The 14110-nt window shown below is 33.7% G+C and overlaps 1 protein-coding gene across 1 annotated transcript; it reads left to right on the top strand.

Moving 5' to 3' along the window:
- The first annotated feature begins 2304 nt into the window (after positions 1-2304).
- On the top strand, positions 2305-7099 carry LOC114324601 (uncharacterized). Its single transcript, XM_028272466.2, has 3 exons — positions 2305-2573; positions 4084-4340; positions 6700-7099. The coding sequence occupies exons 1-3, from the start codon at positions 2370-2372 to the stop codon at positions 7001-7003; spliced, it is 765 nt and encodes a 254-aa protein (XP_028128267.1). The 5' UTR covers positions 2305-2369; the 3' UTR covers positions 7004-7099.
- Positions 7100-14110: the final 7011 nt, after the last annotated feature.

The following is a 14110-nucleotide window of genomic DNA, read 5'->3' as shown; positions in this document are numbered from 1 at the left end:
TTGAAATTATCATTGTTTTTGTTTTCTCTGTATTAATTTTCATATTTATGTTTGATAGTTTTTCTTCTAGGATTTCAAGATTGTTCTGTAAGTCTTCTCTGTTTTCTGCTATCAATGCCATGTCGTTTGCAAATAGTAGCTCCGATAGTTGAGTCCGTTTCATTTGCCAGTAACCTAATATTAGTTTTCTCATTCTTCTCTTGGCTTTCTTTATCGCTTCATCCAGTACCACTGAGAATACCAGTGAACTCAACACGCATCCCTGTTTGACGCCTTGACTTGTAGTAAATTCTCTGGATTCCTCGTTATTGGTTCTTACTGTATTTGTATTATTTTTGTACATATCCTTTATTACTTCTATTATGTGTCTGTCGACTCCCCTTTCTTTTAGTGTCTTCCATGCGTCCTTTCTTCGAATTCCGCCAAACGCCTTTTCCAGGTCAATGAAGCACATATGTATCTCTCTATTCTTCTTGATTACCTTCTCACTTACTTGTCTTAATGTGAATATTAGGTCTTGCGTGCTTCTGTCCTTACTGAATCCACACTGTGTGTCTTCCATAGTTGTTTCTATTTGGGTTTTTATTCTTGTCTCTATTATTCTTGCGAATACCTTCCCAGGAATACTTGATGTGGTGATACCTCGGTAATGATTACAGTTTCTCTTGTCTCCCTTTTTGTGTATTGGTAATATGTCTTTCTTCCAGTCCTTTGGTAATTCTGCTCTATTTATGATATCATTCATTAGTTCTTTCATGCTATCCATTCCCTCTGTCGCCATGAATTTTATCATTTCCGGGGTGATATGATCCTTGCCTGGTGCTCTGCCCAATTTTACTCTTTCTATTGCTTTCTCTAATTCCTCTCTTGTTATGGATTTCACTTGTTGTTCTTCATTCCTTTCTTGTATCTTCCCTATGTTGTCCGTGTCTGCATGAGTTAGCTCTTTGAAATGTTCTCTCCATCTTTCCATTATTTGTTTTTCTTCTGTTAGTACGTTTCCATTCTTGTCTTTTATATTCGGCATCGTGTGCTCTTTCTTTTGTCTGAGTTGTTTTAATGCGCCGTAGAAGAGTTTTTGGTTTTCCCTATAATTTTTTGTCATTTTTTGTCCAAATCTCTCCCATGACCTTTCCTTTCCTGCTTTCACCGCTATTTTAACCTCTTTTCTTTTTTCTTTATATGCCTCGTAATCTTCCGGGTGTTTTGTGCTTATGTTGAAATTATAGATATAGATATATAGATATAGAAAATAGATAGAAAATAGAAAAATAGAAAATAGATATATAGATATAGAAAATATGGATGTAGCTTATCTCTTCCATTTGTCTTTTTTGTTCTTTATTTTCTCTCGTATTTCTTCCGTCCACCATTCCGTTCTCCTCATGTTAGTATTTGCTATTTTTGATTTCCCGCAAGTTTCCTCAGCTGCTATAATTTCGCTATAGCAAAATTGAATAGTTTAATTAAATATCACATATATTCTTCGTCTTCTTTTTGTGTAGACAGTTGTCTGTCTGTTTTTTCAATATGCCTCCAGTAAGTTGTTTCATCGTTTTCGTGGTCTTCGCACTGGTTGTCTTCCTATTGGGAAACCGTCTCTCGCCCTCTTTACTACTGTATGTGTTGTCATTCGGCTTATGTGGTCGTTCCATTCTACTCTTCTATTTTTCACCCAGCCCTAGATGTTCCCTACCTTGCATTTCCGTCGTATATCTGTACTTCTAGCTATGTCTGATTTACAGTACGTAAATCGTTCAGCTGGACATAGGAAACATACATTTTATATATATTTCGATACATATAAATATATGTATTATATATTTAAATACATACATTGTATTATATTGAGATAATTGTGGCAACTGAGCTCTCTAGATGACAATATGGTTGTTAGCATTAAGGAGCATTAACCTCAAAATTGACAACTCATTTCGACTGACACACATAAACGTCAAAATGTGACAATGTAGTAGCTAAATATTTTTGGCCTAAAGGAATGGAAAAACTGTTTCGTTTTGAAATTATTTTTGAAATAAAAAATATTTTAAGAATTAAAGTAAAATTATTAACTCGTTAATCATAAACTTTGTTTTTGATTTATTTATGGACAGCCTTGCTTCAAAACTCACTCATTATATTCGTTCTAACAGCTTTATTGCACCAAAAACTCATTCTCGAACAGAAGCTTCAACTAACACAGGTAAGCGCAGTTGCCACAATCCTCTCAACGTATATTCCCTATGTCCAGCTGAACGATTTATGTAGGTACTGTACATATTCTATGCACTTCCCTTACTAATGTCAAAATTGACAAAAAATATGTGTTAATCTGTGCTTTGTGTATAATATTTAAAGTTTATTTAATTATGGGAAAATTTTTAGCAGTATCATCGGCATATTTGTTAATATGCAGCGGATACCAAATTTTTAGAGTACCTTTCGATCCATTAATACAATATTTGATTCCCTTTTATATATTTTTAACTGCAGTGTTTCTGCTTCTTTACGACCTAAGGTTGTATCCAAAACCATTAAGAAAACTGGATAAATTAAGTCAGACAGCTGTAGAGGTATGTATTTCTATGTAATATTTAAATGTTTAGAGCAAGCAGTTTCATTAATCAGCTTTGTCTATTTTGCTAAATTTTGACTGTGTCAATCCAAAATGAGTGTCTTTCTTTCAAAAGTCCTTCGAAATGGCCATAAAATGTTTGTTTGTCAGTAAAATATATTTATGCAATTGACAATTATTGCCACAGGAATAATAATGTATGTTTCGTTTCTTCTTTTAATAGGACTGACTATGTCCTGTTCCTTCCTTTTCCTTTTGTACCATCGTTTTTTGGATCTTCCTATGGGTCGCTTGATGTTGGGCTTCCGTATCTTCGCCCATTTCGCTAGGTACACGTTAAGGATCCATCCGATCTACGTGGTCTCTCCACTTCACATGCGTCGTGTTGCTCTTGTCCATCTCACTACGTCTTGAACGCCTAGCTTTCTCAATGTGTCTTCGTTTCGTATCCTATCTCTGAGTGTGATACGTCTTATATGGATCTTACGGTTTTCATCTTTGTTGTTCTCATTATTTGTTTAACTGTTTGGTCTTTGTTGTCTCAGCTCTTGTCTCAGCTGCGTATGTCAGTAGGTTCTAACATGTCTTATAAATGCGGACTTTGTTTTCAGTGCTCATATATTTATTCCGTCAGATTATATCCCTCAGGAAATTAGATATTCTCACTGCTTTCGTTGCCTGCTGTTTTAGTTCTTGCCACAGATGCCTGTCGCTAGATATTTCCACACCCAGGTGTCTATGTACAATCCATTACCAATTCGCTTATATGGTCGTCCACTGCTAATTTACATCTAGTAATTATTCGCTTCTTGAATATTACCATCGATTGGGTTTTCCCTCTTGATAGTCTCAGGTTATACTTTTCCTGGTTATTTTAAATTTTGGAAGGTTCCTGGTAAGTGTTGTAAGTAATCTTCGTTTCTGGCTACTAAGATAACATCATTTGCGTAGCAAAGTATTCCCATGGCTCATGGTTCAGTTACCCATTCTGTAGCCCTGATTAATTTTGTTAACACTAGCAATATTTTCATCCATTATCAAATTAAATAGGTATTGGTTGACGCTGTCTCACCTTGTCTAATGCCTACATTGATTTTGGTTTCTTCCGTGAGCACGTATGTGGCTCTTATTCTTGTTTTGTTGGATCTATTGAGTTCTTTCATTATGTTTCTATATTTCTGACTTATGTGTTTCTTTCCAAGGAGAGTGAGCACGTCTTTCAATCGTACTTTGTCGAATACCTGTTTCAGATCTACAAAGCATGTGAACATGGGCTTATCGAATTCTATTGATTTCTCAATTAATTGTCGCATGATGAAGATGGCGTTTATTGTAGATCTGTTTGGGCGGAAACTCTGTTGTTATTCCGATACACCGACTTTCTTGTAGGTATATTTTTTGGAATAGAATTGATGTCAATAGAATTTCGAATATAATTTAATTTTTTTGAACCCAGTTTTTAATTCATTTAGTTTAGCCTTCATTTCATAAAAAATATATTTTTTTAGTTTTTAGTGGCTGTATTTTTAATGGAAAACATAATTTTAGACTTCTGGATTCCTTTACAAGATGGGACAGCATCTGTAACGTATACATTAGCAGAAAAACTTGACGAGATAAATTACTATGAATTTTATCCATTAAGAATAATTACCGAAATCCTTGAAACTTCAATATTTAATACATGTGTGATTTATATCCTCAGTATATTCTTTTTGCTTTCTTGCCTACATGCGATAAGGGCTGTCGACTTTAGGGCCTTGGAGTAAGTATAATTTTTACCAAATTACGAGGGTTATACATAAATTTCGTTACGTTTTGATATGTAACCGCTAGGAGCGGGGCTAGCGCAGTCATCTTAGCATCGTTGCATTCATCCCAGGGTTGTTAACTCTACGGATTTTTCCGTAGATCTACGAATTTTCGAAATTATTTCGGATTTTCAGATATCGACCACATTTCTACGGATTTTTCAGCTTCAGCCATCAAGAAGCTAAAATGAGGATTTTTTACTCTTAAGGTGTCATTCTTCTTCTTTTTTGGTCTATCAAGTACCATTCTTCTTCTTTTTTGGTCTGTCAAGTGCCATTCTTCTTCTTATTTGGCCTATCAAGTGTCATTCTTCTTCTTTTTGGTCTGTCAAGTGTCATTATTCTTCTTTTTTTGGTCTGTCAAGTGTCATTCTTCTTCTTTTTTGTCTGTCAAGTGTCATTCTTCTTCTTTTTTTGGCTGCCAAGTGTCATTTTCTGTCAGATTTTTTCACTACGGATTTTTGAAGCGTCCTCTACGGAAATATTCAGTTGCGTTGTTAACAACCCTGATTCATCCGTTCAGTAGCTGTCCAGCCTAGCTAGAGCGAAGTGACTGTCTCTTTTCTTCATTTTACAACAGCTGTTTGAAATGTGTGCCGCGATAGAAAACCTCGCCAGTTGTGAGGTGCGATAATACGGTTCTTGTTGGCTAAAAACAATAAACCAATTGAAATTTATCGCGAAATTTGTGTTGTTTATGGGAATAATGTGATCACTGAAGGTGGAGTGCGTCAATGGTGCATTACATTCAAAAATAGCCGAACCAATGTGCACGATGAAGAACGAATTGGACGACCAAGCCGGTGACCAAGCATTGTGACTAATGAACTTGTCTTTTCAATTCAAGTGGGAGGTGTTTCCTCCTGGTTGAAGTCTCAGGCGGCAGAATTTGATGACAATGATATTCAAAGCTAGTTAACCGCTATGATAAATGCCTGAATTTGTTGGAAGATTATGTAGAAAAATAGTATTTGGATGTCTCTTTCAAATGTATAGGTATAATAAAATCTTTTTCTTGTACTTGATGTTTCTACTATTCCCAAGCGTAACGTACTTTCTGGATCTACTGATACCTACATTGTTTCCGTAGGTTATTTTAATTTGATTATCCCTCAATATTTGAACTCAACGAATTATTAAAATAGATAAGCAAAATAGATAATACAAAACCTAAATTTTAAGCGTTTGATGAAGCCTTTAGATGGTCAAGAAGCAACGTTACGGCAGCTTTAATTTTATTTTTAATCTGGCGTATCAACTACGTGAACGCTAGTACTGCTGGCAGTATAAAGCGACAATATTTGCTTCACTACATAAGGTCACTTCAGGAGGGACAAATAACGCATGCACGTATTTTATACGTCAGATTAAAGTTTAAATTAAACCTGCCATAACTTTGGTTCTTGACCGCCTAAATGCTTCGTTCATCATCATCATCATAAGTGGCTCGACAATCCGTTGTGGATCTTGGCCTGCTCACAAAGAAGTCGCCACTCCTGTCGATTCCTGGCAGCTTCCCTCCATCTTCTGACCCCTAGAATTTTTAGGTCTTCTTCAACATCATCAATCCATCTTCTTCGTTGGCGTCCTCTACTTCTTGTACCCTCTGGTTTTGAAAATGTTAATCTCTTAGTGTATTCGTGGTCTGACATCCTAGCAATGTGTCCAGCCCATCTAAGTCTCTGCACTTTAACGAATTTCACAATATCTGGATCGGTGTATAACTGATTCAGTTCAAAATTGTATCTTCGACGCCCTAGTCCATTTTCATTTACTGCCCCAAAAATCTTTCTAAGAATTTTTCTCTCAAAAATACCAAGAAGTCTTTCATCACTTTGAGATAGGGTCCACGTTTCAGCTGCATATATCAAAACCGGTCTTATTAAGGTCTTGTATATATTGAGCTTTACTGCACGTTTTATATTTTTATTTTTTAAATGTTTATGGAGACCGTGAACCAGTTCTGTTTGCTATGCTATTGCTATGCGTCTTTTTATTTCATCGCTTGTCATGTTTATTGAGTTTACTAGCGATCCAAGACATGTGAATTCCTTGACTAGGTCAAAGGTGTGATTGTTAATTTGAATTCTCTGTTGGATATTTCGGGAGTTTTTAGAAACCAACATATATTTGGTGCTTCCATAAACGCTTAAAATTGAGGTTATTGTTATCTACTCTTTAATAATAACTATGCAATAGGTATTTGATATAACTTGTGTCTATAACTCGTAGGCCTGTTTGAAACTCATTATATTATTATATTTTATATATCTATTTTCTTTCACTAATTGTGTTATTTTTTATTGATTTTAGCGAAGGGCCTTCTTGCTTCTTTAGTGACATTGTGTACAGATCAAAACGATTTATGAAAAAGAAATTTAAAACTTTGGGACTTCAGCGAAAAAAACGGGTTAAAATACTAGAAACAGAAGATATGGTAAAGAAGCGTAAGAAGTCTGAAAAAGATGTTTGTAATTGTAATCTGATTGACAATGATATTAAGTTAGATAACCTGTCTGTGCAAGATTATGGCTTAGACGATTTGGATGACCTATCTTTTAAATTTAGTGATTTCGATATACCTAGCGAAACTGAACTTTTAAGTGGGCCATTGTAAATTTCTAATAATAAACGTCTATTTGATTTGACAAATAAAAATATTTGTACTAAATATTTTCTGTAAGAAAAATAAAGTGAGATCATTTTAACGGCAGCTGCTCTAATGCTTCTGCATCTGTTTTTACTATTTTTCTTTCCTGTAACACTTTTTTCCATCTGCAATAAATACCATTAACATAATAACGTAGGTAACCACAATCAATGAAGTATAGATATATAGATAAACAAAACGATACTCCGTTAGTGTCAACTTTGTAGAACTTCTTGCTACTTCTGATAAACAACAAAAAAGGCAATCATGTTTGTGACACTTTTTACAGCTTTGGCTGGATCTATTAATATGTATTTACATCTACATCCGTGGTTACACCTATCAGTAACATCAAATGGCTGCTGGAAGGAAAACAAACGTTTGGCGAAAATTGCCATCATATAAATTTATCAGATTTCCCGCTAGAACGGTTACATCTTTATGACTGTTTCAAAGTAAAACCGTCCCAAGGTACACGCCTCTCCTCTATTTTATATAGATGTAATTTACTTACTCTTCTTCAAACTGGCTTGGACGCTAGTTCGGTTGATTCCAGATACAGCTGCCTCGTATTTAACATGAAATCTACGTCAACATGTTCTAATATGAATACTGCAGGTTCATTAACTACCGACTTTGTTTCTCTTTTTTATTACCTACATTCCCAACTTCCTGATTTTTTTCTCAAAAACTGCAAAAAATACTTCATACTTTCGTGTTTATCGTGAAGTTGTTCATTAAGTTGCTGAGCTGTCATATTGGCACACTTATTGTCCATAAAATGCAACGAAACATTATCTATCATTGCCGAAATGGAATAAAACATGGTAATAAATTTTCAAAGACTACAAATTAATGCTTGCAACTAATATTTAATATTCACACAAGAATCCTCTAATTTCATATTCTTTTATGTGTTTATATCATACCATTTGCTTAATGTGACAAAAAAGAACAAAAGCTGTACGAAGAAAGAAATTAAAATCTAAACCATTGCTGTACCAAATCAACTAATTAAGCACGTAAATACAATTTAAAGTTTAAAACTCTTTTTAAATAAATAAAATAAAATATTAGACCGAATTTACAAATTTAAAGACTAATGTGCAGGGAGTGGCAAGGACTTTAAAACCATAGACATATATTAACATAGACATTAGGCCGGGCCGAAAAAGGGCAAAAAAAATTTTTTTTGGGAAATTTTAAACGGGCTAGTAAAAAAAAGTTGTGTATGGTAGTCCTAATACTGTGTACCAAACATAGGCCGAATTAAAATATTTTTGACCGGGCCCCCGGGGGCCTAAAAAAAATGATTTGTTTTTGCTTTATTTTTGGGGCGGGCTTGTGTCCAAAATATTAATATCGATGTTACTATCTCGTTAAGAAATTTTCATCATGATTTAAAAAGATTTAACCAGCCCCCAGGACTAAAAATATAAAAGAGGGGTAAACAATTCATATTTATTTACTACTTTTGCGCTGTGAACTGTGCAGCTCTTTGCTTGAATCAATATTCGGCACGAAAGGATGTTACATTGAACTATTATGGACATATTTAACATTATTTTGTATATTATTATTTATTTAACCCAGAACTCATCACGATGAGGTAGCTGCATGGCGAGTTCCACCCTCCCACTATGAGATGTATGTAATCTTCTGCATCGAAATTGATTTAGGGATTTGGGATACTATGAAAACGCAATTTTTATACCAGCCTTCCTATATTTTAAAATTTTTCTGACAGCAACCTCTCTAATACGTTAACGTGAATCTGTTAACATACAAATTTGAATGACTTCCGGGTGTGCAAATTAAGCATTGCATTGAATAACTTTATTGATAATTGATGAGACATTACTCGGAAAATCTCTCGAGGCCTGTATTAATTTCCATAGATGCCTGGCACCATATTTTAATCTTGGCCGAGTTTTTATCTCAAATCTCATACGAGAATATACTTGTCTTGTAATACAAACTCAGCTAAAATCATTAAGCTTTCACAAGGATCAGTTGTAGCTACATAAACTCTAAGAATGCGGTTCGCTGTCGTGAACCAACGTGATTGTGCCATCTTCTCTGGACTTTTCTCTGCCAAACTTTGAGAACATATTCCATCTCAAATTTTTATTATTATAATAATTGGAGAAAACTATATAATTATATAGTTTGAATAAATACTGTTAATCTGAACTTAGATCATTTTCGTTTACCAGAGGCAGGATAGCTTCTATGGGTTTAAATTTAATAACAGGCATTTTTTTGCAATTGGGAAGAGGGGATCCAATCAGCTCAGAATATGAATAGGGACCTTTTGTGTGGGCATATAGTTTTTGCAGCAAATATCGCAAGGCAAGTTCAGTAGCGTGCAACGGGCATACATTCCTCTGTAATGGTTTATGCACTCGCCTTTCTATAATTGAAATGATTCTACCTTCCAGCCGTATTGACATTTGTACCATCACATCCCACAACACTTAAACTGCTTAGATCTATATAACGGCTTTGTAAATAATAATAGATATTCCTTCGACAATATGACACGATACTGGCTAAGATCTAAGTAGACAAAATATAAATTACCGGATCCTTCGATTAAAACTATATGGTCTTCAGTTTTCATAATTCGTCTCGCGTTTCCTAAGACCATGGTTTGATATTTTCTTTCATCACAGTATAGCCCTTTAATTGACTTGTTTAAATTTTTATTCCCGCGCTGGAGTTGCCGTCTGTTGTCCTTAACTCCTCTCCGAATTTTAGTTTTGTCGATGACCAGCGTTGTATTATCTTTGAAAATTTAGTTTAGATCTTCTAAAACGGCATTTAAAAGCTTAAGTATTTTTCCTGTCGACTGTACTATCTTTCTTTCGCTTAACAATAGAATATGACAACAGAAGCTTTTTTAATAGCTCCTAGCATTTTTTTTAACAAAATAAAAATTCTTTAAGGGCCGGGGGGCCCTGTTAATTACTTTTTAAACCGGCCCAAATTTGATATAGGATTATATAAATAGTAATTCCAACTTTTAGCCACTAGCCTTGTACAAGAATTTGAAAAAAAAATTTGGCCCAAAAAAAAATTATAAAGGCCAGGGGGCCCGGTTAAATATTTTTTAAACCGGCCCAAATTTGGTATAGGATTATATAAATACTAGTCACAACTTTTGGCAACTAGCCGTATAGAAAAAGTAAAAAAAAATTTTTTCGGCCCGGCCTAATAGACATATAGTGTCATGTTGAGCGAAGTGACGACACTACTAGTCCTCCCCTACTGTGCCTATACCGCTGGTCTTAGTTTCTCGATATAATGTGCTAGATAGAATAGCATCAAACCAGTCCAAGAGATCTTGTCGTCAGGAAGCGTGGAAAGAACGTTCAGTCTATGTTAATTATAAGTCTATGTTTAAAACTACACTCACCGGCACGAAAAACGAGCACCCCAAAAAATGAGTCATTTTTGACGTCTCCTATCTCCTAAACCTGTTGTCCGATTTAAGTAATTGTTTTTAATATGTTATAGCCTTATTTTTTTAACAATATCGCTGTAATAATATTGTTGCTAAACAGGTAAATTTTCATTGTATACCGGGTGTACCAATCAATCTGGGTTTTTTACTCAACTTTCACAACACCCTGTGAAATATTCTAGCCTTTATAAAATATTGAAATTAAAACCCAACTATAGCCCCAGGTTTTCTTAACCTTCTGTTTTTTTATTTATTCGCTTATGTTGGATAATAAAAAAGTTAGGGACTTTAACATCTAGCCATGTTCTTTATCAATACAGGGTATTTCTAAATAAGTGCGACAAACTTTAAGGGGTGATTCTGCATGAAAAATTGACCGTTTGCTTAATAAACCTATGTCCGCAAATGCTTCGTTTTCGAGATACGGGATGTTGAATTTTTTCTTACAAACTGACGATTTATGTATTGCTCTAGAACCGGTTGAAATATGCAAATGAAAGTTGGTAGGTTTTAAGAGGTAGTTATTGCGCATTTTTTGACATACAATTAAAAATTTTATATTCAGCATTGGCGTGCAAGCGGGTAATATGACCCGTATGCACGCCAATGGTGAATACAAAAATTTTTTATTATATCTCCTAACAAAAAAATACCTACCTTAAAATACCTTAAAACCTACCAAATTTCATTTGCATATCTCAACCGGTTATAGAGCAATAAATAAATCGTCAGTTTGTAAGAAAAAATTCAACATCCCGTATCTCGAAAACGAAGCATTTGCGGACATAGGTTTATCAAGCAACGGTCATTATTTTTTCATGCAGAATTACCCCTTAAAGTTTGTCGCACTTATTTAGAAACACCCTGTATTGATAAAGAACATGGTTAGTTGTTCCCTAACGTAAAGTCCCTAACTTTTTTATTATCCAGCATAAGAGAATAAATAAAAAAACAGAACGTTAAGAAAACGTTGGGTTTTAATTTCAATATTTTATAAAGGCTAGAACATTCCACAGGATGTTGTGAAAAATGAGAAAAAAACCCAGTTTGATTGGTACACCCGGTATACAATGAAAATTTACCTGTCTAGCATCAATATTATTACAGCGAAATTGTTAAAGAATAAGGCTATAACATGTTGAAAAAATTACTTAAATCGGACAACAGGTTTAAAAGATACGAGACATCAAAAATGACCCATTTTTTGGGGTGCCCGTTTTTCGTGCCGGTGAGTGTATATCCATTGCCATTAAAACATGTTAACGAATTCCCACCCTGGCTTAGTGGTGAAAGTAAACTAATCGAAAATACCGGAAAATGTGTCTTTTAATCAAAAATTAACCTGTCACTGTTTTTTCCAAAAATGTCGTAGTTCCTGACAATGCCTCCCTTTCGGTTTCGATCGGCCACCCTATATATGTCACTTATATGTGGTTTCTTTAACTTTTTAACCACAGATTAACCCAACACAGATGCGAAAGCTATGCTATGATGCCGGTACAAAAATTGGTAACCTTGAAACTAAGGAGCACAGTTGTTGTGCCGGTGTTTGCACCAATACAATTGATAACTTACAAAATAGTTCATTTGGTCTATAATACTTACTTTTACACCTGATTTGATGTTTACTATATTTACACTAAAAATTAAGACAAACAAAACTTAACAAAACATTGGTCATTTAATAAATTTATGTGTTAAACGAAAAATGAAATAAAAATACAATAGGTAATTTGGGAATTCTAGGTACATATGTCCTTAACAAAACAAGAGAAAGTTAACTAATTGTTAGAAAAATGACAATCCTTAAAGATTTATATATAAATGGTCATTTATTAAATTTCTGTTTATATTGAAAAATAATAAAAAGTTGTTTGGAAGTGAACACGATATAAATATAATAGGGTAATTTGGGAATTCTAGGTAGGTACAAAACAAGAGAAAGTAAACTAGCTACAAAACAAAACAAAACAAAGTTTTCCTTAATAAAACAAGAGAAAGTAAACTAGGTATTAGAAAAGTGACAGTCGTTTGGTGACAGTAATTTGTGAATTCCAGGTATGACCTTCCAGAAAAAAACGAGATAAAGTGTTGTTAATATAATAATTTTCAAGTTCCAGGTTATTTAATTATATAATCAAATTTACTTATATAAACAACGTTTAGTTGGTAAATAAATATTTTTTTTTTAAAAAGTGATAAGTTTTGGGTCCAAAAAAGTATAATGAGCAAATTGTTTGTATTCCTAAGAATATCTTCTGGCCTTTGGGACTTTTTTCTGCAACAGTGCCTGAGTTTTTACAATTTCGGCCAATGATTTATTAAGAAATTTGTCACATAATTTTTTAAACTGCCTTCTCTTGTTTTGTACCGTTTTGTTTTTTACATATTTTTCTATTCAAAAGTTTTCTTTTTAAAAACCTGATTTTATATTTCAGTTTAGATTCACGTGGCAAGTTATACATAAAAGATGCTAGTGTTTGTAATAATACTGAAGGTGATAACTGGGAAACATCTTTTGTAATTCTTGTAGTAATGTGTCCATCTTTTTTTATTGGGGCTGATAGAAACTTGTTTAGAGGATATTAACTGTAAATTTTCCGCCGCAGGCGTTATTCTATTATCTGAAAAATCATATCTTTTTATTATTGATATTTACCTAATTTTTTACCTGACAATATTTTAACTTTTTTCGGCGACTCCTCAGACGTATTCGCGCAGATATCTTTAGATTCGGTAAAAATTGACGGCAAAGCATTGTCATACAAGAGTTTTCGTCGTGAAGATGTGCATAAAAATTTATTTTCAAAATACTTTTCGCAAATTCTGTATCTAGTTAAATCCTCCTCTAACAAATCTTGTCTTTTAGTAGCTTTTAACCATAGCTCACTCCTATAACATAAGACGTTTTTTAATAAAAATTTAATGTCTTGTTAATATCTCTTTTATTTTTTAAGATTATTTTGACTATCTTCAATAACAGGGCGTTATTCATTCTTACTAGTAACTAAAATTTACTGTTTTCAAGACAGGATTTTTTTTAGACTTATCAAAATATTTCTTGAAAAAATACTATTGGAACTATTTCTAACACACATAGCTTGAGTAACCATTTTATGTGTGTTTCGAGATTAATATAATTAATATGATATAAGTAATATGCCGCTTAATCAGTATTTAGAAAGTAAATAAATTTATTAATGACACTACATACCTTATTTTATCCTTTGGCAACCTAAAAAATGATATTCTTTGACCGGTCTTAGATGAACACCCTTCACAAATACACGTATACATATCCAACCATTTTTAAAAATATAACAAAACTATTTAAACACACTTGATAAATAGAAAAAATTCCCAATAATCAGCCCGTCAATTTAACACTACAATAAGCGCATGTACTGTCGAGGTTATTCAGGAACTGACAATAAGCTTAAGCCTACATACTAAGCGAGATACTAAGCGACTACCCTTTTGGTAACTCAAAGTAGGAGGAGTTTACCAAAACTCGGTACCAGAGTTATCGCCAGGGTTTCGCATCTGTGTTGGGTTAATCTGTATTTTAACTATATAACAAGCACCAGATTTTAATGTCTATGAAACAC

This window comes from Diabrotica virgifera, chromosome 1 (genome assembly GCF_917563875.1).
Source record: "Diabrotica virgifera virgifera chromosome 1, PGI_DIABVI_V3a".
Classification (NCBI taxonomy): domain Eukaryota; kingdom Metazoa; phylum Arthropoda; class Insecta; order Coleoptera; family Chrysomelidae; genus Diabrotica; species Diabrotica virgifera.
Note: the sequence above shows the minus strand (reverse complement) of the source record. Positions and strands in the feature narration are given on the sequence as shown.

Bases quoted from the DNA above. Each gene is read 5' to 3' on its own strand.
- LOC114324601 (XM_028272466.2), top strand. From the start codon at position 2,370: ATGGGAAAATTTTTAGCAGTATCATCGGCATATTTGTTAATATGCAGC. The intron at 2,574-4,083 runs GTATGTATTTCT...ATATTTTTTTAG, and splicing joins TAAGTCAGACAGCTGTAGAG to TTTTTAGTGGCTGTATTTTT. The intron at 4,341-6,699 runs GTAAGTATAATT...TATTGATTTTAG, and splicing joins GTCGACTTTAGGGCCTTGGA to CGAAGGGCCTTCTTGCTTCT.